Source organism: Heterostelium album (genome assembly GCF_000004825.1).
Source record: "Heterostelium album PN500 unplaced genomic scaffold PPL_contig9, whole genome shotgun sequence".
Lineage (NCBI taxonomy): Eukaryota > Evosea > Eumycetozoa > Acytosteliales > Acytosteliaceae > Heterostelium > Heterostelium album.
Window position 1 is genome coordinate 501,794 of NW_008805086.1, and position 22,527 is coordinate 524,320.

At 33.2% G+C, this 22,527-nt stretch overlaps 8 protein-coding genes across 8 annotated transcripts; 5 read left to right on the plus strand and 3 right to left on the minus strand.

The window, feature by feature from the left end:
* Positions 1 to 120: 120 nt before the first annotated feature.
* Positions 121 to 700, plus strand: PPL_04366 (uncharacterized protein; the record flags this gene model as incomplete). The annotated part of the gene is made up of 2 exons (XM_020575269.1): positions 121 to 229; positions 369 to 700. The coding sequence occupies 2 exons, from the start codon at positions 121 to 123 to the stop codon at positions 698 to 700; spliced, it is 441 nt and encodes a 146-aa protein (XP_020434789.1).
* A 404-nt stretch (positions 701 to 1,104) lies between these two features.
* On the minus strand, positions 1,105 to 3,069 carry vacA (vacuolin A; the record flags this gene model as incomplete). Its single annotated transcript, XM_020575270.1, has 3 exons — positions 1,105 to 1,170; positions 1,247 to 2,557; positions 2,668 to 3,069. The coding sequence occupies 3 exons, from the start codon at positions 3,067 to 3,069 to the stop codon at positions 1,105 to 1,107; spliced, it is 1,779 nt and encodes a 592-aa protein (XP_020434790.1).
* A 1,086-nt stretch (positions 3,070 to 4,155) lies between these two features.
* Positions 4,156 to 7,993, plus strand: PPL_04368 (uncharacterized protein; the record flags this gene model as incomplete). Its single annotated transcript, XM_020575271.1, has 3 exons — positions 4,156 to 4,202; positions 4,344 to 4,415; positions 6,262 to 7,993. 3 exons carry the CDS (start codon positions 4,156 to 4,158, stop codon positions 7,991 to 7,993), a joined length of 1,851 nt encoding a protein of 616 aa, XP_020434791.1.
* A 143-nt stretch (positions 7,994 to 8,136) lies between these two features.
* Positions 8,137 to 10,432, plus strand: aslB (putative acyl-CoA synthetase; the record flags this gene model as incomplete). The annotated part of the gene is made up of 3 exons (XM_020575272.1): positions 8,137 to 8,163; positions 8,297 to 8,502; positions 8,602 to 10,432. The coding sequence occupies 3 exons, from the start codon at positions 8,137 to 8,139 to the stop codon at positions 10,430 to 10,432; spliced, it is 2,064 nt and encodes a 687-aa protein (XP_020434792.1).
* Positions 10,433 to 10,863: 431 nt separating this feature from the next.
* On the minus strand, positions 10,864 to 11,040 carry PPL_04370 (uncharacterized protein; the record flags this gene model as incomplete). Its single annotated transcript, XM_020575273.1, has 1 exon — positions 10,864 to 11,040. The coding sequence occupies one exon, from the start codon at positions 11,038 to 11,040 to the stop codon at positions 10,864 to 10,866; it is 177 nt and encodes a 58-aa protein (XP_020434793.1).
* Positions 11,041 to 11,607: 567 nt separating this feature from the next.
* Positions 11,608 to 14,773, plus strand: gtf3c5 (transcription factor IIIC-epsilon subunit; the record flags this gene model as incomplete). The annotated part of the gene is made up of 4 exons (XM_020575274.1): positions 11,608 to 11,617; positions 11,695 to 11,877; positions 12,207 to 13,966; positions 14,045 to 14,773. The coding sequence occupies 4 exons, from the start codon at positions 11,608 to 11,610 to the stop codon at positions 14,771 to 14,773; spliced, it is 2,682 nt and encodes an 893-aa protein (XP_020434794.1).
* A 3,728-nt stretch (positions 14,774 to 18,501) lies between these two features.
* On the plus strand, positions 18,502 to 21,539 carry PPL_04372 (uncharacterized protein; the record flags this gene model as incomplete). The annotated part of the gene is made up of 2 exons (XM_020575275.1): positions 18,502 to 21,224; positions 21,506 to 21,539. 2 exons carry the CDS (start codon positions 18,502 to 18,504, stop codon positions 21,537 to 21,539), a joined length of 2,757 nt encoding a protein of 918 aa, XP_020434795.1.
* A 182-nt stretch (positions 21,540 to 21,721) lies between these two features.
* PPL_04373 (uncharacterized protein) lies at positions 21,722 to 22,399 on the minus strand (the record flags this gene model as incomplete). The annotated part of the gene is made up of 1 exon (XM_020575276.1): positions 21,722 to 22,399. The coding sequence occupies one exon, from the start codon at positions 22,397 to 22,399 to the stop codon at positions 21,722 to 21,724; it is 678 nt and encodes a 225-aa protein (XP_020434796.1).
* Between the last annotated feature and the right edge of the window lie 128 nt (positions 22,400 to 22,527).

Genomic DNA, 22,527 nt, shown 5'->3' on the forward strand with positions numbered 1-22,527 from the left:
CCAGTCACCAATAAATAGATTTATAAAAGTCGAATAAAAAATAGAAAGAAATAGATATATAATTAATTAATTGTTTGAAAAATATTTGTTTATTTATAATTATTTATTAATAAATTTAAAATGAATTGCTTTTTAACTATAAAACTTTTAATTATCTATATTGCAATTTTAAAAACTGTTAATGGATATGATATTGTTTGTCAAAGTTTTTGTAATCCATATGAGATATGTAATAGGTATGAAAATGGAAGAAGGTGCATAAATAGAGGTAATATATTTTAAACTGTTAAAAGGATATTAAAAACTTTTCTAAACTGTTTTAATATTTAAAATAGAAAATAATGGATTAATAGATTTAGAAATAAAAGATAAACAAAATTGGAACAATAATGGAATTCCATATCATCTGTATGATATAAATGTTAGAAATACCAATTGTAATGAAACAATATATGCCTTTATAATTGGAAGTGATATATGTACTCGACTGAGATCAAAAGATTCCTCTAGCTATTGGAACATTGATTTAATGATACAATTGGATCGATGTATTTTAACTCCTGTTGGTGGTTTTTCAATCTCTCCTAAACAAGTTTTGAATTTCGGATTTATCATAACTGGAGACACTCCTCCAAGCTTGAATTTTAAAGGTGTTCGTACTTTTCCTCTTGTTAACGGATCGATGGCTCTGAGTGACTAAATTATAATAAAACCATATTTTTATTGTTTTTATTTTTTAAATATTTATTTTTCAAGTTCTTCTTATGTTTAGTTTTACTTTAAAAAATAGATAATGAAAGAAATTTAACAAATTAGGTTAATTAAATAGTTTGTTTATATTATTTTTTTTCTGTTGTTTTATTTTTTTTTATTTCTTTTCAGAAAGTTTTAAAAGATAATTTCGAAATTATCTTTTTTTTTTTGTAATTATATATATGACAGTTGTATTATATGTATATGAAGATAAATAAGTGTATTGATTGATTAATTTTAAAATATTGTTTGTTTATATTTTATATATTTTAAAATAAACAAATTATATTTTTTGATGGTTGTTGGTTATTTTTGTTGTGACATTTTCAATTCAATCAAATTCGATTAAATTTACTTCTTCTTGTTGATTTGATCAGCAAAGACCAATGGTGAATTCATAAAGTTACCAACATTTTCCTGAAATATAACAAAAGAATATTAGTTTATACATTGTTATTTAAAATTGATTGCTGTTCTTTAAAATAAAACTTACAGGTGTAATATAGATGGTTGCACTTTGTAAAGCTTGAGATTTGATCTTTGCCATTTCGATCTCGAGCAATGCTGGGTACTTGGCATAGAGTTCACCCATCATTTCTTGAGCCTTTCTTTGAGCATCAGCAGCAATCAAGAGTGCCTCAGCATCACGTTGAGCCGATTGCAACTTGGCATTGGCCTCTGCGATGATGGCGTTGTTCTTTTGGACCAAGGCAATGTTGTCAGTCTCTGCCTTCAACTTGGCTTCGGTGGTCTTGATGTCGTACTCCTTGACCAAAGTAGCCTGCTTGGTGGTGTACTCGGCGGAGGTGACAGATTGTCCGGCCAACTTCTTGGCGATCTCAGTATCGAGAACCTTCATTGTTTCGATTTGGAGACGAGCCAACTCAATACCGTACTCTGAGAGATCCTTAGCGAGATTCGATTTGACACGATCTTGGATGGTTTGCACTTGAGATTCCTCGGCGGAGAGATTTGAACCTGGCTTGGTGTTGTTGAAGTACATGACCTCTTGGAGAGTGGACAACTGGATGGCTTTACCCATGTCGGCGAATGAGACGTTCTCAATGTGCAAGAGGATTCCCTCCTTTCCGAGCTTGGTAAGTGCCATCTCTGGATCGACAATCTTGAACGCTACGACCAAGACAACACCGACTCTCAATGAATCTCTGGTTTGGAAGATCTTCAAGTTGATTTCATCGCTGGTGGCAGCCTTGTAGTTTTTGTTGTCCTCGATAGCCTGCTGTTTGGTCTCCTTACTTGGGAACAAACAGGTTTGGAGTGAAGTCGAAATGAATCCCTCAAAGTTGTGAGTTGGACTGTCGATGATGATTGGCAACGAGTTCTTTGGTGGTGGAACGATGGTGAGGATACCGTTGTTGTAGGTGATAGCGACCTCACCGGTGTGTGGGATGATACGCTTGATGGAACCGTGCTCAATGAATGGATCGGTGGCGTTGTAGAACAACTGAGCCTTCTTTGCACCCTCTGGCGCGACCAAACGGAATTGGGCGTCGACGTAGACGTATGGTTCACGACGCGACTCCAAAATCACTGGTTGAGTACCCAACCAAACCTTGGCAATCTTACCGGCTGGAATTCTCAAGATATTAATAGTTTGATGTTCGATAACCGGTTCGTTTTGATTGACGAATCCAGTGTGCTCCTTGAACTCAAAGGTTGGATCGATAATAACATGTGGACCCTCACCATAGAGAACTGGACGATTCTTTGAGAATGCCAAAGCGTAATGACCGGCTGGAACATTCAAAACATGTTTACCATATGCACCAAAGTAATGAGCAGTCTAAAGATTGATTTCAAAAAGAAAAAAGATATTACAAAAAAATTATTAATAATTTGAAAAGTTGGAAAAACAACAAACAAAAACCAAATGAAATGATGGCAATAATTTACCTTTGAGACTGGACCAATGTATTTGACGGTGACGGTTGGATCTGGAGTGTAGATAGTGCTGAAACGTTTACCTCTTGGATCGTACAACTCGGCAACTTGATTACGGTGACCCATGACGTATTGTGAGACATCGACACGAGTGAGACCACGACCCAATAATGGATTGTCTGTGAAGGCAGAGTGCTTGATACCGCTGTTGAAACGCTCCAAGATGATCTTTGATTGCTCCTCAGCAGAGGCATCGGCAAAGCTTGAACGAATTACAATGTCACCAACGTTAAGAGGTTTGGTAACATCCTCGTGGTCGTGCTCCGAAGACATAGTCGATGCTTCATGTGGTGAGTACTTCTTTGAGGAATTGCTAGAGTTTGATTCAGTTGAATTTCTACGATTGTCAATCATTTTTATTTTATTTTTTCTTTAAAAGATTATAACTAACTATACAAAAATATTATTATATGTAACTGTTTTTGGTTGACTGACTAATTTAATATTATTATTATTAATTTGTCGATAAAAAGTCTTGCTAGAAAAAAAAATAACTTTTTTAAAATCTGATAATTATTAACTGTGAAAAATTAATAAAAATGTTGTTGTTTTAAAGATTTAGGGGTAGATGATTGGCAGAGAGTGGGTGGAATGCAAAAGTTTGATCAACTGTAATATCAACCGTTATAGATATCTACACTTAATATGTATTTTACTTTTGTGATATTTTTTGTTTTGTTTTGTTTGTTGTTGTTGTCAGTTAGATTGGGTATTTATAAAAGTAGCGTTGGTCAAAACAAGATGATGGCTTTTTCTGCCATTATCATTATCATTAAATTTATTTTAATTTAATTCACACACTCAATTTACACCTTAAATCAAAGAATTGGAAAGATTTTTTTTTCATATTTTCAAAAAAGTCAAAAATAAATTAAAAACATTATCCAAAAGGGGGGTAGAGTTGCAGTCATCACCAAAGTTTCTCATTTTGCAAGATTTTTTGTTTTCAGACCGTTTCAAAATTTTGTGTTGCGATAAGGTTTTTTTTAATGCATCGAAAAAGGTTATTTTGATTTGATTTTATTTATTGAAATTTAAATTTTAATAAAGTTGTTAGCACTTGAATACACTTGACATTCTACCAGGCTAGAATTGCAATTTTGTTTTTTTTATTTTTGTACAACACCTTTATTAATTATTTCAATTGATGACCAAAATCTAAGCTATATTAGGAAGTGAGGGATTGAGGTGATTTGAGTATTGATGATTGTTGCTGTTGAGAAAAACACACGACATTTCTTATTGACCAGAGTATTTCATTGTCACTCGAAGTGGTGTTTGGTAATCAGAGGAGTGTTTAATTGATCGTTTCTTGATTAATTCTCAAAAATTTGGGGGTGGTGGTAGTGGTAAATTTGGGGAGGGTGTGTAAAAAGGGGAATCATTATTGGGGAATCATCAAAGATGATTATTGGTGAATTAGGGGAGGGTAGTAGGAGAATGATTAATAGGGATCATAATAGATTATTATTAGTGAATTTGGGAGAGTGTGTAAAAGGGGAATCATCATAGATGATTATTGGTGAATTAGGGGAATAAACTGTTTAATTGACTATTTATCTTTTCTCAAGAATTCAAGGTTAGTTACCAGGTGATCTTCTTAACAAAAAAAAAAATCTAATCTATAGTTTGTTTATTGTAATTGCATTTAATCTTATAAATATCTTTGTTATTAATCACGGAGGTGAACAATTATCAATGTAATTTAATATAGATGTTTATTGTAGTGTAGTTAACTAGATAGGTTCCTATGATAATAATAATATAATAATGTAAAAGAGAAAGATAGGTAAAAGAAACTCTGTTTGATTAATTTTTTTTAAATAAATCATTATTAGTTGTCTAATAAGATATCAAAGCTTCGAACTAATGAGTAGTTGAATATATACTTGTTATCTTAATTGAATTATGTGAAACATTATTGAAAGTTCTTAATTATTATTTAATACAGAAACCTAAAAAACAGATAATAGTCCTTCAGACAATATTTAATAGTTTGTGCTAAATTAACGTTTTAAGTATATTGTTAAAAAACTTTATCTAACAGTTAATTATTATTATTCTTTTTCTTTTTCTTTTTGTTTTTGGTGCACTATTTCTTAAATTTAAATTTATTTAAAATATGTTTTGCAAAACTCAATTTATTTTAATTTGCTTTATCATCTTTATTACTACTATTGCTAGTCGTAGTAGTTAACAAGATCCTTCAATAGTTACCTATTTGGTGAGAAACATCATCTATTTTACTAATAATACTAAAGATGATATTTTATTGTTATTGTCGATATTATATACATTTTTATTATTATTATAATTTTTTGTTCCAAACAATAAAGGTCGTTTTGAACTTGTATTTTACAATAAGAAAGGACTGTTTCTTTTCAAAAAAAATAAATAAATAAATAGAAAAGAAAGAAAGTATTCAGGCATTAACCATTGTACTTTGGAATTCCCTAATATATTATTAGATTTATTAAAAAAGGACTCGAATCTTTTGTAGAATGAGATGGTTCAAGCTATCGACCGATCAACAAAAAAGAAAAATGATCTTTAATATAACAATATAAAAAGAATGATTATTCTATCTTTATTTTACCCAAGGTAAATGTAAAACAAGATTGTGATTAACGTTTTGGGTCACAAAAAAAAGCCCAAAAAAACAATTTTTTTTTTGAAAATAATAGATTAATCTAAGATGCTCACGATTTTCAGTTTAAAAAACCAATTTTTACATCGATGATCAAAAATTACAACCCCCATCAGCAATAATAGATCAGAAAACTTTTTGTTTGTTTGTGGGTAGCAACACTCACAATCTATCATGCAAAAATATTCATATCATGTTGATTCTATTCATTATTGTTATATCATATCATATTAGGTGCAGTGTTTGTGTGTGTGCACTTGTGTGTGTGCACTTGTGTTTGTTTGGGTATTGACTCAGGTGTTGTGATTATTGGTGGTTTTGTGGTGGTAATTTATATCATCACAAAATAAATTTTTAATGATTGCTCAATCAGGTCAAAACAAATGTAATTTTTTAATTTATAACTAGTTTTTTTTTTGTTTTGTTTTGTTTATTGTTAATTTTGATCATTATTTAAAATAAAATAATCAGTCAGTCCAAACAACCAAATAAAACAAGTAACATTGTTAAAGTGTGTGCTTTATCATATTTATTTATATACATTAATATTAACACCTATTACTACATACTACTACTACTATCATCAACATCATCATCACCACCATCATCATTAACAACAACAACAACAATTGTCCAACTGAGAATCAGAAATCAATCACAACATTAAGATATATACTAATATAATTGTTGGAATTGAAATATTAACTTTTATTTATTTATTTTTTTTAATTTTTTCTTCATTTTATAAATCTTTTTGTTAAAATTAAATTATTTAACAAACTATTATAATAGTACTGTCCATAGATATACATATACATATAAAAGAGTTAAAGTTTATTTATTTTATTAAATATTTAATATATTCTTGCAAAGTTTACCAAAAATTTAATTAATTTCAGAGAAAAACCAAAAACAAATAAAAATAAAGCGACAATGAATTATTTCGAAGCTATAGCAATAAAGGATCACAAGGCAATTCATCCTTCACAATTGTCATTTAAGAAGGGTGAAACTATATTGGTATTTGAAACTGCACCAACTGGATGGTGGCGTGGAGAATTGTTTGGAAAGAAAGGTTTGTTTCCCCAATCGTTTGTTGTATACAACAAAGAACAATATGGTGAGAATCCACTCGGAAATAATAATAGCAATGCCAGTACAAGCAATTCATCATCATCTTCACCAGGAATCATACCGACAACTAACACCAATTCACAAACATCCAGTCCAACCATTGTAAATTCAAATGTAAACCATCATCATCATCAACAAAACAACACACCAATTGTGGTGACAACAAGCACAACTTCAAATGTCCATAGTAATAATAGTATTGGATCATCTCCACATTCCGCTGCATCGATAATAGATTCAATTGAGGATGACTTTGATGAGATCGACCGTATCATCCAATCGACTTCTCCACATGCCAGCTCACCACCTCAACTCAAAAGAAATAATGCTCCACCACCCAGACAGATCTACAATACCATATCACCAAACTCACCTATGCTCTCTGCCAAGCCAGATCCATCAATCAAGCTATCGCCACGATTCAACATCACAAGAGATCAGATAGTCGATAGTCTTCAAGGTTTAAACAACGCAACAAAGTTATCCAATTCCAACAGCAGCAGCAGCAGCAACAACTCAACCTCAACAACAACAAAGACAGCTGCCAATACTCACATTCGTAAAACATCATCTCCACCTGGAGCCATCTCAGAAACTCAACCAAACACAACTCAACCCGATGAAAGTCATCTCTCCTCAAAATCGACCAACAATGCTTTTCTCAACATCAACAATATCCATAATCATAGCTCAAGCTCGCTTGGAAACAGCAGCAATGAAATCGGACGACTCGAGACAAATGTCACCGATAGCAGTAGCAGTAGCAGCAACGACACCAGATATAGAACGCTGCCAAGTGCATCAGCAGCAGCCATGAAAGTTAGAAAACCCATCTCCAACATCCTCAATAACAGAACCACCGGAAAGATATCGATTAACGACGTCAACACCGATACACCCTATTATATTGGACGTGCCGTCCTGCCGTATGCCAAACAGGCATACGATGAACTGGCGATCAACACCGACGACCTGATAGTTGTGTACAACAGTCGCGACATCGAAGGCGACTGGTGGGTAGGCAAGCTAAAGAACGTATTCGGTGTATTCCCAAAGACTTGCATCGAAATCATCAGTGAGATACAACGATCCAGTAAAGATTCAACACCTACACAATCATCACCTTCATTACAATCACAACAACAACAACAAACACCACCAAATAAAACACCAACAATGACACCACTTAAAAATATTAATAGTAATTCGACACCGACTACACCAATAGTAGCAGCAGCAGCAGCAGGAACAACAACAACAACACCAACAATAACACCTGAGGAACAAGCGATCGCCGCCAAAATAGAGGCATCGTTCTCACAGTTCAAGACAATGGAAGACATGCTTGAAGCAGTAAAGAACTTGGCTGTCAAATTCGTTCGACAGACATCGACATTGAAACAAGAGTTGGAACAGGAGCGATTGAAATACGAACAAGAAAAGACTTTGAGAGCTGCATTCGAACGTGAACTAATGATAATTAAAAATCAAAAATAAGACAAAAAAAAAAATTTGATAGATCATCAACTTTTTCAAACTTATATATAAAGAGTAAACACAATATACATATTTCTTATTTATAAAATATCATTAATTATAATAGATTTATCTCTATTAGATTTATTAATAAAACAATAATAATGATAATGAAAATTATAAAAATCGTTGTAATTGAAGTTATGAATAAACTTTTTTTGCATAACCACCACTTTTCTCAAATGGTTTAAGTGCAAATTAAATATTTATTTATCCCCAATAAACAGTTTTATTTTTATATTATTGTTTTTTTTTTTTAGTAAGATGTACAAAGCTAAATCATTATGTATTGTTAGGTCGAGAGTTATTGGTAATACTTCTAATTTTTTTGGAGTTGGATATAGAAATTATATTACTGCAACAACAACAAAGTCAAATGATCAGAAATTTAGAGAATATAAAGATGAATATAATGAAGCTGTTGTAAATAAAAAGAAATATTGGGATGAAAAAGCATCTAAAATAACTTGGTATGTATATAATTGAATTGATTTGATTTGATAGAGTTATTAATAAATTAAATTGAATTGAATTGATTTGATATGATATGATTTGATATTTATTTTTAGGAATAAGAAATATGATGATGTTTTAACTGGCACACCAGAGAGTCCGAATTGGTTCGACGGTGGAAAGCTGAATATGTGTTATAATGCATTGGATAGACACTTGGTGGATCCAGAGTCACGCGATCGTCTTGCATTTATACATGAGACACCGTTGTATGGTACCACCTTGAAATACACCTATAGAGAGTTGCACGAGCAAGTCTGTCTGGTCGCTCAGGCACTGCTGAATCTTGGCGTGCAACAAGGCGATCGTGTTGTAATCTATATGCCTACGATGCCGGAAGCGTCGATGGCAATGTTGGCATGTGCAAGAATAGGTGCGATTCACTCGGTGGTTTTCGGTGGTTTCGCAGCGCCACAGTTGGCAGCGCGTATCGAGCATTGCCAAGCAAAGGTGGTAATCTCTGCCGACTTTGGTGTTGAGGCGTTGCGCACCATTGCATATACTCCGCTGCTAAAGGATGCTCTTGAGATCAGTAAACATAAACCAGAGTCTGTTATTATCTACGAGAGAAAAGATTTGGTTCCAAAGGATCTTCCGGTGATACCAAAGCTGGACGGTTGTCTCTATTGGTCGGATTTGATTCGTAAGGTTCAGCCAATGAGAGATTATGTTGAGGTCGACTCAAAACATCCGCTTTATTTGTTGTATACTTCGGGTACGACCGGTAGTCCAAAGGGTATTGTTAGAGAAACCGGTGGTTACGCTGTAGCGCTGGCGCACACAATGAACAACATTTTCAATTGCGAGAAGGGGGATGTGTTCTTTACTACTAGTGACATTGGGTGGGTTGTAGCGCATACTCTGGTGACATACGGACCGTTGCTCAGTGGAATGACAGCGTTGTCCTACGAAGGAAAACCTGTGATACCGGATGCAGGTGTTTTGTGGCGACTCTCTGAAAAGCATAGAGTTAAAGCGTTGTTCACTGCTCCCACCGCTGCCAGAGCGATACAGCGTGACGATCCACAAGGTTTGCTTCCAAAGAAATACGATCTTTCCAAGCTGGAGTCGGTGTGGCTTGGTGGTGAAAGAGGAGATCCAACCACACTAAAATACTTGGCTGATGCCACTGGTAAGCAGCACGGTATTTTCGATTCGTATTGGCAAACAGAGAGTGGTTGGCCGATGATAACCAATGCGCGCGGTGCAATTCCTATTCGATATGGATCGGCTGGAATGCCTGCTCCGGGCGCCGACTTGCATGTGGTCGGTCCTGATAACAATAAACTTGATACCGGTGTCATGGGTGAAATACTGGCGACACTTCCACTTCCTCCTGGCTACTGCACAAAGCTCTACAAGAACGACGACGGTTTCAGAAAATCGTATTACGCCGGATACACCGGATACTACAGAACTGGCGACGCCGGCTATCAAGACGACGACGGATATTTCTATATTATGACACGTGTTGACGATGTTATCAATACCAGTGGACATAGAATGTCGACATCGGCAATTGAAGAGATTCTCTATTCGCATCCCGATATTGTAGAGTGCGCTGTCATCGGTGCCCACGATGAAATCAAGGGAGAGATTCCATTTGGTTTCGTTGTAATGAAAGAAGGCAAATTGTTCACACCAGAGACAGAGGCACAACTCATCAAAATGGTGAGAGACAAGATCGGTGCCGTTGCAACATTCAAACGAGTGATGCCAGTCAGCAGATTGCCTAAAACCAGATCCGGTAAGATCGTAAGAAACATTCTGAAAGCAATTTCCAACGGACATGAGCACTATGGAGTACCACCAACCATTGAAGATCCAGAAGTTCCTAAAGAAATTGAAGCACAATTCAAGAAGTATATGAACACTCATCAATTTTAAAAAAAAAAAAAACAAAAAGAAAAGAACACCAATGATTCCGGTCATTCTCACCAACAAACAGATAGTTATGTTGACATGACTGTATTATTTATTCAAATCAAACTAATCAAGTGTTACAATAATATTATAATCATTTCTCAAACAACAACAATTAAATTTATTTATCTAATTTATTAAAATAATCACAATCACATATGTAATAATTATACAAAACAATTCAATTCAATTTCAATTTCAAATTATATTAAATTAATCACAATAAATAAAAACCAAACCATGTAATTAAAATAATAATAATAAAATAAAATAATGATATAGAAAATAATATAGTTTGATTGAACAATTTTATTGGTAGAGTATCTCTTTACACTATATTGTCAATCAAAATTGAATTGAAATTAAATCGATATAACTTTAACACCAACTTGCAATTATCTTGATTCATCGCAACATATATTCGATGTTCTACCATTCCATGATAAAACACATTTGATAGACATGTCTTCCAACCAATGAGTACTCGTTGATAAACGATCAAATATTTGTTGTTGGGTGAAATCATACCAATTAAAATTAATTTCAATTTGATTTGGTGGGCGATAAATCATTTTTCTTCTTTATTTTGTGTTGGTTGGTGGGTGATAGGTTATTCTAGTTTTATGGTAAATCAAACAGACAGTCTGATAAGAGTAAGGTAAGATCATTGGTTTTTTTTTTATATTTTTATTGGATTCGAAATACTGTGATCTTTTGATATAGATAAATTAAAATATATACTTTTCAAATCAGATAGGGACACACCGATTATCGATTATCCCTATTAAACAAAGACAATATAACTAACATTTAAGTATATTTTCATTTTTACTAAATATAAATTAATTACTAATTTTAATGATCTACTAAAAATAAACCTTCTAACAATCAGTTGGACATTCTTTTTGTAAAAAGGACAATTAAAAATGTTTCTTTTTTAGATACATATGTTTTATGATAGCGATATCTAGAATAGGTTCTAAACTTGGAACAGAGAAGTTTGATCGTTCAATTTCGAAATTTACTAAGGGACAGGATTTCTATAAATACCGAGTAACTTGATACTACTTTTTCATCAACAAACAAATAAGTATCTTAAAAACTAAACTAAAAAGTTAATTACTTCAAGAAATTTTAAAATGTTATACAGTAGGTATTAACTAAAAAAAATACTAAAAATAAGAATATTTATTCTAAATACTAATTTTTCTTTTTTAATTATTTAGAATCACTTGCCAATTTAACAGCCTCCACTTCATCAATCACCAATATCACTGTTAATGCTCAAGGTGGTGCTGGATCAAGACAAGGTGGAAATAAAGCCGCCACTATTGGAGTTCCAGATTGGGTTGATACCGTCAACGATCTCATCTATCTCGGATATATTGATTGCCATGGAAATGTTATCTGTCATAATCACTGCGGTTGTTAAGTCAATGGATTGATTAAAAAAAAAAAACCAAAAAAAAAAAAATCATTTTTCCCCTACTACTACAATTATGTATAGATTTAATTCTGAAAGATTAAACCTTTAGAATTCCTATTATTATTATTATTATTAAATAAATTTTATTTTATTTTATTTAAATCGTTAAAATTAATTTATTAAAATTATTTTTAAATTTTCACCAAAAAGAAAATTGAAGTTCATTTGTTTTTTTTTTTTTTTTTTAATTCTCAATCAATCAATTTATAAATATATGACTGTTAACAACTTTGAATATGATCAATAAAAAAGATAAAGAAAACAATGATCAATCGAAAAATGTACAAACAACCAATAGCAACAATGATGTTGAGATGAAAGATGTTCAGGAGGTAGTGGAGCAATCAACAAAAGTCGATGAGAATGACAATACAACAACTACGATCACTACGACAACGACAACAACTACAACTACAAACACCAGTCCCAGTGGACTGAACGATAGCGATCGATCTAGATTGGAGCTCTTGAAGATGAGATTCGAAAAGGAGATAGTAAATAAAGAAAGAGATACATCGACGTCGATGGGAATGGGTTCGCCACCACCTGGTTCTGGCGTTGGTGGCGGCGGCGGTAGTGGAAACAACAATGAATCATCATCGTCATCATCATCATCGTCAGATCGTAAGCAATTCGGTGATGACGTTGAGGTGCAGATGAATATTCAATCGATCAAACAGAGCATAAAGAAACAGCATGCTAAACAAGCGCCGACACTAGACTATCAGAGAGCACCCAAGCATATCGTACCGAAGAACATCTACTACGGTATCAACATGCCTGCGAATGTGGTGAACGACGACCGTGCACTCGAAGCAGTAGGTGGTCTTTCACAAATCACAAAAGTATTCAAATCGAGTGAAGCTGAATATCTTCAATTCAAACACCGTCCAAACAACCCAAATTGTCGCCCCGCATTCGGTGATAAACTACCCACCTGTAATATGTTACTTCGCATAAGAAAGAATAATAATCAACAACAAACAGCATCAACATCAACATCGACATCTACAACACCAAACACATCTTCACCAATATTATCTTCACAAACATCTACACCTATAAGTAAAAAACAACAAAAGCAGCAACAACAACAACAACAACATAGACAACCACAACAACAACAATCTTCACAACAACAAAAATCTACAGAACAACAACAACAACAATCATTTAGCGCAGATATTATAGCTATTATACCAAGTACAATTAAATTCGATGGAATGTCTGATTTTCAATATATTGTTCGGCCAGAGGAAAAGAGAGAAGCAGAGCAGTATTTCGAGGTGAAAGATGAAGAACTCAATGTGTTACCAACGATATTCTCGAGAATAGATCATCCGCAACCCTATTATTTCAAGACGAATCCTCTGGCTACTTTCATACCAGAGACACATCAATTCACAATCGGAACGAAACCTTCGACTTTTGCATCGATCCAAGTGTGCAGGTTCGAATCGACAGATCCGCTGCCAACCGCCAAGAAGACAATCGACTCGATAAAGACGGTACAATCGATGTTGGTATCACATCGTGTGCTTCAGCAGCTGTTTGAGGAGCGGCCGTGCTGGGCATCGGTGCCTCTCAAAGACTACTACCAGAAACGCGGTGGATCGCTACGCTACCTCAAGATTCTGATGCCATTCGTCGCATACAGCTTTGTCAATGGTCCGTGGCGTCTGTGCTATCTCCGATACGGGTACGATCCGCGCGTCGATCAAGAAGCGAGAATGTATCAAGGCGTAGACTTTCGTCTCGACAAGGAGGCAAACAACTCCAAGATTCGTCGAACATTCGTCACACCGCGACGTGGTGCAACCAAACTCAACACCTTTAACTACCAGAACATGGAATCATCGGGAACGCCACTGCTCGAAGGCTACTCGCCACCCATCTTTGACTACACATTCAAAGAGATACCGACACAATCTAGATACTATCAACTCTGTGATTTCGAAGTGCCCAAGCTAAAGACACTTTGTGAATCATTGACACCATCACCCTATTGTACAGTATGTATTATATATATCATATCATTTCATATTCAAAGCATACATATCTTAACATAAATATGTAACATGTTAACACAGGCAAAATCTGGATGGTTTACAGAGAATGATTTAAGGTTGATTACGAATGAGATGAAACTAAGATGTGGTATTCAACCAAAGAATACTGGTTCCAGTGGAAGTACGCGCGCCCGATCCAACAGCGGCAGCAAGTCAACGACACCAAAGAAAGGCAAAGCAAGTCAGAAATCAAAGAAATCTCAAAAACAACAGAGACAACAGTCGCAACAAACTCAGTCAGCAGTGACGGACGACGAGGAAAGTCTCTACCATGAAGATGAAATGTCACAATTCATGCAAAGTGGAAGTGGTATTGGTTCACCACCTTCACCTTCACCATCACCACCACCACAATCACAATCACAATTACAACAAATAGTGCTTAGTACAAGAAGGGAGGAGACGTCAACAACAACAACAGCGGCAGCAGCAACAGCAACAGTTAACGACACCGATACAGAGAGTGAAATGCATCACACCGACATCAATATGCACATGGATATGCACTTTCCGACACTCAAGACCAACGAGCAGCTCGAACAAGACGCCTACGACATCCTCGACGAGGAACGAGACAGCGAGATCGAAGGACAACTCGACGAATTCGAATCCGATCAGGAACAGAGCGATCTCGATGAGGAAGAAGAGAATATGGGTGACGACGAAGATGACTTTAACGAATCGCACTACGATGATGATGAAGATCACGAAAATTCATTCGATGTTGAAGAGGCAGATAATGATAATTAATTAATGAATGAACATGTGTGTGTTTAAAAAACAAAAAAAAACCTTATATCAAATAAATCAAAAAATTTACTTGTTTTGTAAAAAAGAAATTCAATTAATTAATTTTTTTTTTTTTTTTTTTTTTTTTTGAATCTGATTGAAACCCACTGAGATAGATGGTGTGGTGGGGTTTTTTTTTTTTTTGTTTATTAATTCAAATCATTAATGGGGGTGAAAATCACCGTTATAAAAATTTTAAACCTTTTTTGTTCATTCAAAATTTATTTGAATTTAATTTGATTTTTTTGTTTTTTGCAAAATTAAACCCCAATTTCTTTAAATAAATTATTAAATAATCTTTAAAAAAAAACTAAACAATAAAAAATTAATAATAATAATATAGATAATTAACAATAACAATAATATTAACACACAACACAGCTAACAACAACACAACATAATAATAAAAAATAAAACAAATAAAAACAGCAAAAAAGATAACAGCAAAGCTCAACTTAGATTTGTATAGAATAGAATAACAACAATAACAATAACTTAAAAATTCAATTTATTTATATATATAATATTTATTCATTATAAAAAAAAAAAAAAAAACAAACAACAGACAATTAATTGCAAAAGATTTGGAACAACAACAAACCTTTTTTTTTTTTCAGGTAGGGCCTCTTTTACCTCTTCAGAATGTTGCATGTTTTTTGATGTAGTTGTTTTGTAGACTTTGCTTACTCTGGTTACCAGTGTCATTGCGTATCAATCAAATCATGTTTCAAAAACACAAGTGTCTGCAATCATTAGTAATGTTGATTTTAAATCTTGTAGTAGTGGTGGTAGTAGTTAATCAAACATTTATTGTTGTTGAAAGCAGATTTCAAGTCACTCATATAAGAACTCAGACTGAACATAGTAGTTCATACAATTGTAGATCATTCTAAAATCATCATTACATCAAACATTAAAATGGTGACAATAACAACAATTATTATTATTAAATGTTGTAGATGAGGAGAGTCTCTTTGATTTTGCTTTTGTCTTTTTTTTTTTTTTTTGGAAATTATTTCTTACAATTTTCTTCTCATATTATCAAATCTCCAATTTTGGTTGGTTCCTCCCACTTTTGTTTTTTTTTTTTTCATTTTTTTAAAATTTTCAACCTCCACTTTTTTTTTCAAATTTGCTTGCTTCACAGAACACCTATAAAGTCTCAAAGTCCGGTGTATCTATATCAAATTTTGTACAAATTCTTTTTTCAATGTAAATATTGTTTTATTTGTTTTGAAATAATGTTTTATTTATTATTTTGTTGTCAACATATATCATATAACAAAGTTTTGTTTCCCCAATTTGACAACAACTTTATATTAAAAAGATAAATTAAATTTAATTTAAAATCAAAATCGGTGTTCCAACACGGTGTATCAAAGCAAAAATGCACCTGTGAAAATATCATTTCAAACACCCCACAATCAGTTGATTTCAACAAAAAAGTTTTTGGCGCTAAAATTTTTAAAAGTGTGATCATGTTCATCAAAATGATTGATGATGGGTGTGGATAAATTTAAATCCAACTTCCCAACTTTACAAAATCAGCTGTTGCCTGTCTTTAATATAAATTTAATTTAGAAAACAAAAAAAATATAACATTCAAATCAATCATTATTTATTTAAAACATATATAAAACATCATTTCTGTATACTTTAGTAGAATATTGTCATTGTTGACACATCAACTCAAACTGTAAAAATCAATTATATCTTCAGAAATAATATATAAATATTATCGACACTCAACGATAATCGAAACAATATTGTTATTGGTCAATAAGAATCAGATTTAAATATTACAATGTGCACAATGATTATTTCTTTAATTTCCCAATCCAATTATAATCACTCATTTATATAAATTAAGCATTGTATCATCAATCACTCACCAAACATATAACAAAATAATAATTTTTATTATTGGCTTTTGTTTTTTTTTTTCAAATTAAAGTTAAGATTTAAGAATATTCTTACTCTTTTTTGTTGGTAATAAAAAAAAAAACAAATTAAAATCATTACTAAAAATATCATCAAATAACCAACCAAAACAACATTATTATTGATCATAAAAAGCACACACCGGTTTAATTTGATTTGTGGTGGGGTTAAAATTTATATTGGTGGGTTTCAAGTGGGGGTACCTCTTTAATTATTATTATTGTCAGTCTTTTTATAAAACTTGTTCTTCACCTATCATCCTACTACATTACTTCATTCAACTCTTCATTAATAATTGAAAATATAACTGTGTTGGAATCATGATATCCACTCATCAATATTAAATGTGTGTGTGTGAGTGTGTGATATCAACTTAACATGTTATAAATATAAGTGTTTTATTGGCAACCACTACTACTATGTGTTATTTAATTTTAATCTACTTTCAAAATTCGGAGGTGGAATATGAAAATTAATTTCCAAATGTAATGCATTACACACTGCTCTACCTCTTCTTTCTCTCTAACTCTTTTTTTTTGAGTTGTTAAATTTCATCAAACACTCCCTCCTGTTAGTGAGTGTCACACTGTGCACTACGCTATATTACTGTAGCTACTGTCAACAAAATAGATTTAGTTGTGTATTCTTACTAAAAACACAAACACTCTCTTCTTCTTAACCTTTTCTTTTTTTCTTTTCTTTTTTCAATATTAATTCATATTGAAAAACCATTTATTTTTAATTCACTCAAACTCAAAAAACAACAATAGACAAAAACAACAATATATAAACACACTTTACAACACAACACAACACAAAACCTCACACAAACACATAGCCAATATTTTATTTTTCATCACATGCAAAAGTAATAGCAACAGCAGTTACTCTATAGTATAGAAATAATAATTGTTTTTTTATAACAAAAATAATAATAATAGATTATTTAAATATATAAATATAATATATATATATAAATATACACATACACAACATAGATACATATAATAATTTAATTGGTAATCTAAGGATAATAATATTACACAATAGCAGTTTTATTTCAAACAAAAACCCCTCTAATATATTAAATTTATTTCCTTTTTTCTTCCCTCACCCACTTATAATTCAAATTTGGTTAACCTCCAAAGTTTCTTTTGTTTTCAACTTCCTCTTTTCATATCTAACCAAAGGTAATCCCATTATCTTATCATTCTCACTAAATACTCAACACAAAATCACATGTGATTTGACTCCTTTTTTATATGCTTAACATTAAATTATCATCATCATCATCATTTTTATCATCACTGTCAGAATCCTTCACCTCTTAACAGTTGTCGGGGTATATGATTAAATTTAATTAATTAAATTTTTATTTTTTACAATCACCTCACTTTTAATAAGCTAATAATAATCAATATCACTGTTGGTTTTTTTTAATATATTAAATTGTTTTTTTTTTTAAAAAAAAAAGCTCACTAACACTCTCCCAAATCTTGACTTCTTTAGAGTTAACAGTAATTGATCAAACAATAGATTGATAGAAGTAGGAGGAAAGAGAAAGACGCGCGGACATTTGAATATTGTGTATTAAAATAATAATAATACTAATTTGTTGTAGTAACAAAAATAGTTATAAAAGATCAGCAACACAACAACAAGCAACAAAATAATAATAACAATAGAATAATTATATTTATTTTTATATATAGTATATATATATATATTTTTAATCCAACCAACACATGATGTCTTTTCCTTTACATGAAAGGAATCCACATCATATGAATGGTGGTTCCAACTTTTCAAACAACTGGAATGCAAATGGTGTCGTTGGTGGCAACATGAATATGCAACAACAGGTCAATGGAAATTTGAGATACTCCAATGGCATGCCCCAGCCATCGATGCAAAATAATATGATGAACCCAATCGACTCGCTCGACTATAGAAATAAATTATTACAACAGCAACAAGCACAACAACAGCAACAACAACAACAATATATTGGATATCAACAACAACTGCTCATGCAACAACAAGCACAACAGCAGCAACAACAGATGCAACAACTTCAACACCTGAAAAAGCTTCACTATCAATCTGAATTGAACGATGGATCTGATATTTTATTAAATGGTGGTGGTGCTGGTGGTGTACACAAGAATGATTTGGTTTTGGACAGATTCTCGTTCCTCAAGATGGAAGAGAATGGAAATGGTCATCTAAATTTCCAACAACAACAACAACAAAATCAAAACAACAATAATAATAGTAAATCTTATTTAAATCAAAGCAATGGCATGATTAATTCGATGAATGGTCTGGTTGGTGGAATGAATGGCATAAATTTAAGTTCCCACGATCCATATTCAAATTTTAATTCTATTCCAAACGGACAGCAACCAAATAATAGTAATAGCAATAGTAATATAAAGTTAAATAGTAGTACCAACGGTACAAATAGCAATAATAGTAATCACAACTCTGTAAATACCAATAATATTAATAGTTCAAATAATAGTCATATGAGTGGCTCCAATGGAATGCAACCAAATCAATCGCCATCACTCAGTATGCGCCCAATATCACCATCGAATCTCAGCCAACTCTTTTCGATCTCCCAGATTATGCCATCGCTAGCATCCAATGACTTTATGGAAAAGTTTAGTAGCTCCTTTGACTTTGGTATTCCTTCATTCCCACAACCACAATTCTTCCAACCACCTCAACAATCACAACAACTACCACCATCACAACAACAACAACAACAGCAACAACAACAAAACCCACTTTCACTTTCACAATCAAAAATACAAACACTCCGTCAATCCACACCGGGAATGTCTGGACTCTCACCAACATTGCAACAACAGTCACTTTCAAAATCTCTAACCTCTAGCGATCTTTTAAATCCACCTGTACAATCAAATCCAATGTCTCCTCTCTTAAATACATCCAATTCAAATATATCAACACCACTTCAGCAATCCCAACAAGCTAGAATGGTACAACAACAAGTTAGTGTAAATCCATTGATCCCACAACCACAACCAACTACACCATCATTACAATCATCACAAAACATTCCACAACAAATACAATTACAACAACAGCAGCAACAATTACAACAACTACAACAACAATTGCTATTACAACAACAGCAACAACAACAACAACATCAACAACAACAACAACAACAGCAGCAACAACAACAACAACAACAACCATCTTCACCAACTGCTCTATTGGATGATGCAAACTTCCCAACTTTAAATGCAAACAAAGAAGCAAAGAAGGTCACTGGAGATACCAAAAATCCATTGTCTGCCTCACAGGAGAAGCTTAAAGAGGAAAAGCTTAAAAAGAAAAAAGAAGCCAAAGCAACAGCCGTCGATAGTTTAGCCGCCCAAGAAAGTAAAGTCAAACTCTCATGGTTTGAGTTCCAAAATCTAAGCTCAAGTGGTGTCGACCCAATCATGGAGGGTAACAGTGACGAACAACCAAGTCGTATACTCTGGGTTGGTAATATAGGTATGGATGTCTCTGAGGAGGAGCTCAAGTCTGAATTCGGTGTCTATGGTGAGTTGGAGTCTGTTCGTATTCTCCACGACCGTTTCTGTGCATTTGTAAATTTCAAGGATGCTATCAACGCCGCCAATGCCAAGCGTAACATGCACAACCAGGTTCTCGGATCACAGTTTATCGTTGTAAACTTCCGTCATCCAAAGTCGGACGAGATGTTCCCCAATGGAACCACCGGTACCACTCTTATCACCACACCAGAGACTTTGAACTCTTTGTCACGTGCCATCTACATTGGCAACGTCAGTGACAATCTGCCAGAGAAGGAGATTCGTAAGGAATGCGAGAAGTACGGTGAGATTGAGTCGGTGCGTATCCTTCGTAAGAAGGCGTGTGCATTTGTCAACTTTATGAATATTCCCAACGCAACGGTCGCTCTGCAAGCACTGAATGGCAAGAAGCTCGGTGATACAATCGTTCGTGTAAACTATGGTAAACCACAGCCACCTTTCGGATCGGAGAGAACCTCGAGCCAACAGGAGTTGAACAACAGTGGCGGTAGCAACAACACTTCGCCGGTGCTTAGCCAACCACATTTAAATGTTAACTTGAGTAATATAGCTAGCAACAACAAAATACAACAGCAAACACAAAACTCGCCAAGAAGTTTGGTTTCCGCCAACAGTTCCTGGGGAGGTGTTATCACCAGAAACAACAACAATAATAATAGCAATAATATCAATAGTAATAATAGTAATTTAAATAGTAGTTCGATCAATAGTATAAATCATTTGCCAACCAATAATAATATAGAACTTATTAAACAAGATGTTTGTGAATTTTGTTCAATCGGACCAAAATCTAAACTACTAGTACCATGTTATCATTCCTGTTGTGATTCTTGTGCCTCTATGCTAATTCGTCATTCTCCAGATAAATTTGTTAGGTAATTATATCATCTTTTGTTTTTTTTATTTGTGCACTTCACTTCATTTTACTTACAATTAAAAAAAAAAAAAAAACGATGTCCATCATGTAAAGATTTAGTTAAAGAATTTTTAACTCCATCCCTAAATTATTAAATTATATACATATAAATTATTAAGCTGTTTTTAAATCCATTAAATTTTAATATATATAAATAAATACATATAAATAAAACTAATATATAATATAAAAAAAAAAAAAGAATAATATTTTTTATTGTAAAAATTAAATTTAAATAAGACGAGCCGACAGACAACCAACTAAAAAAGGCTGATGAAACAACAACCCATCAAAAAAAGACCCAGTTGCATCACAATTATGATTCATTTCAAAAATTAGATTAAATTTGTTTGTTGTTTTTTTTTTTTTTAAAAAATTAAATATATTTACAACTAAAATGGATTAAAGTTATTTATAATGTTTTTTGTTTGTTTTGTATTATTTTTTTCTATTTGTTTAATTATCACTGTCATCGCTAGCATCATCGTCATCATCGTCGTCGTCATCACCGTCCAAACGTGCTGGGAAAGCAATGAATGCCTTGGGTCTGGTTCTTGATGTTGGCATATCTTTGAATGGATAAACTAATTCTCCGCCAGAGTCATCGTCACTCTCACCCGAACCATCGTCGTCCTTTCTTCTCTTTGAAGATGATGATTTTGAAGATGATACAGATGATGATGATTTTGAAGAAGATGACGATGGTTTAGATGATGATGATGATTTCGATGGTGTTGATTTTGAAGAGGATGATTTCGATGAGGATGACGATGTTCTTGATTTCTTCTTCTTTCTCTTTTCGTCTTCGGAGGAATCATCCGATGGACTGTAATCTTCGTCACTCTCTGAACCGTCTTCCTCGCTGCTGTCGTCTGGCACGACGAAACCGTCGCCTTCATCGTAGCTGTCTTGATCGCTGTTCTCCTCTTCCTCATCTTCTTGTCTTGCCTTCTTTGATGACAAAGAGATTGAAGTAACTCTTCCGGCAGGTGGTTTCGAGCTGCCAGACTTTGGTGCTTGCTTTTTCATGCCGGGGTTGGCCTTTGCCAGAGCCACTTCGGTGGCGGTGGTCTGTGCCTTTTTCTTTGCGGCCAACTCTGCTAGTTTTCTCTTTTTCTCTTCAAGACTTGACATTTTATAATTTCTTTCCTATATCTATATATATATCTCTCTATATAATAAAGAATTATATTTTTAAAATAAATAAATAAATAAATAAAAAAGAATATGATAAATCTTAAAAAATAATATTATAAATCTGT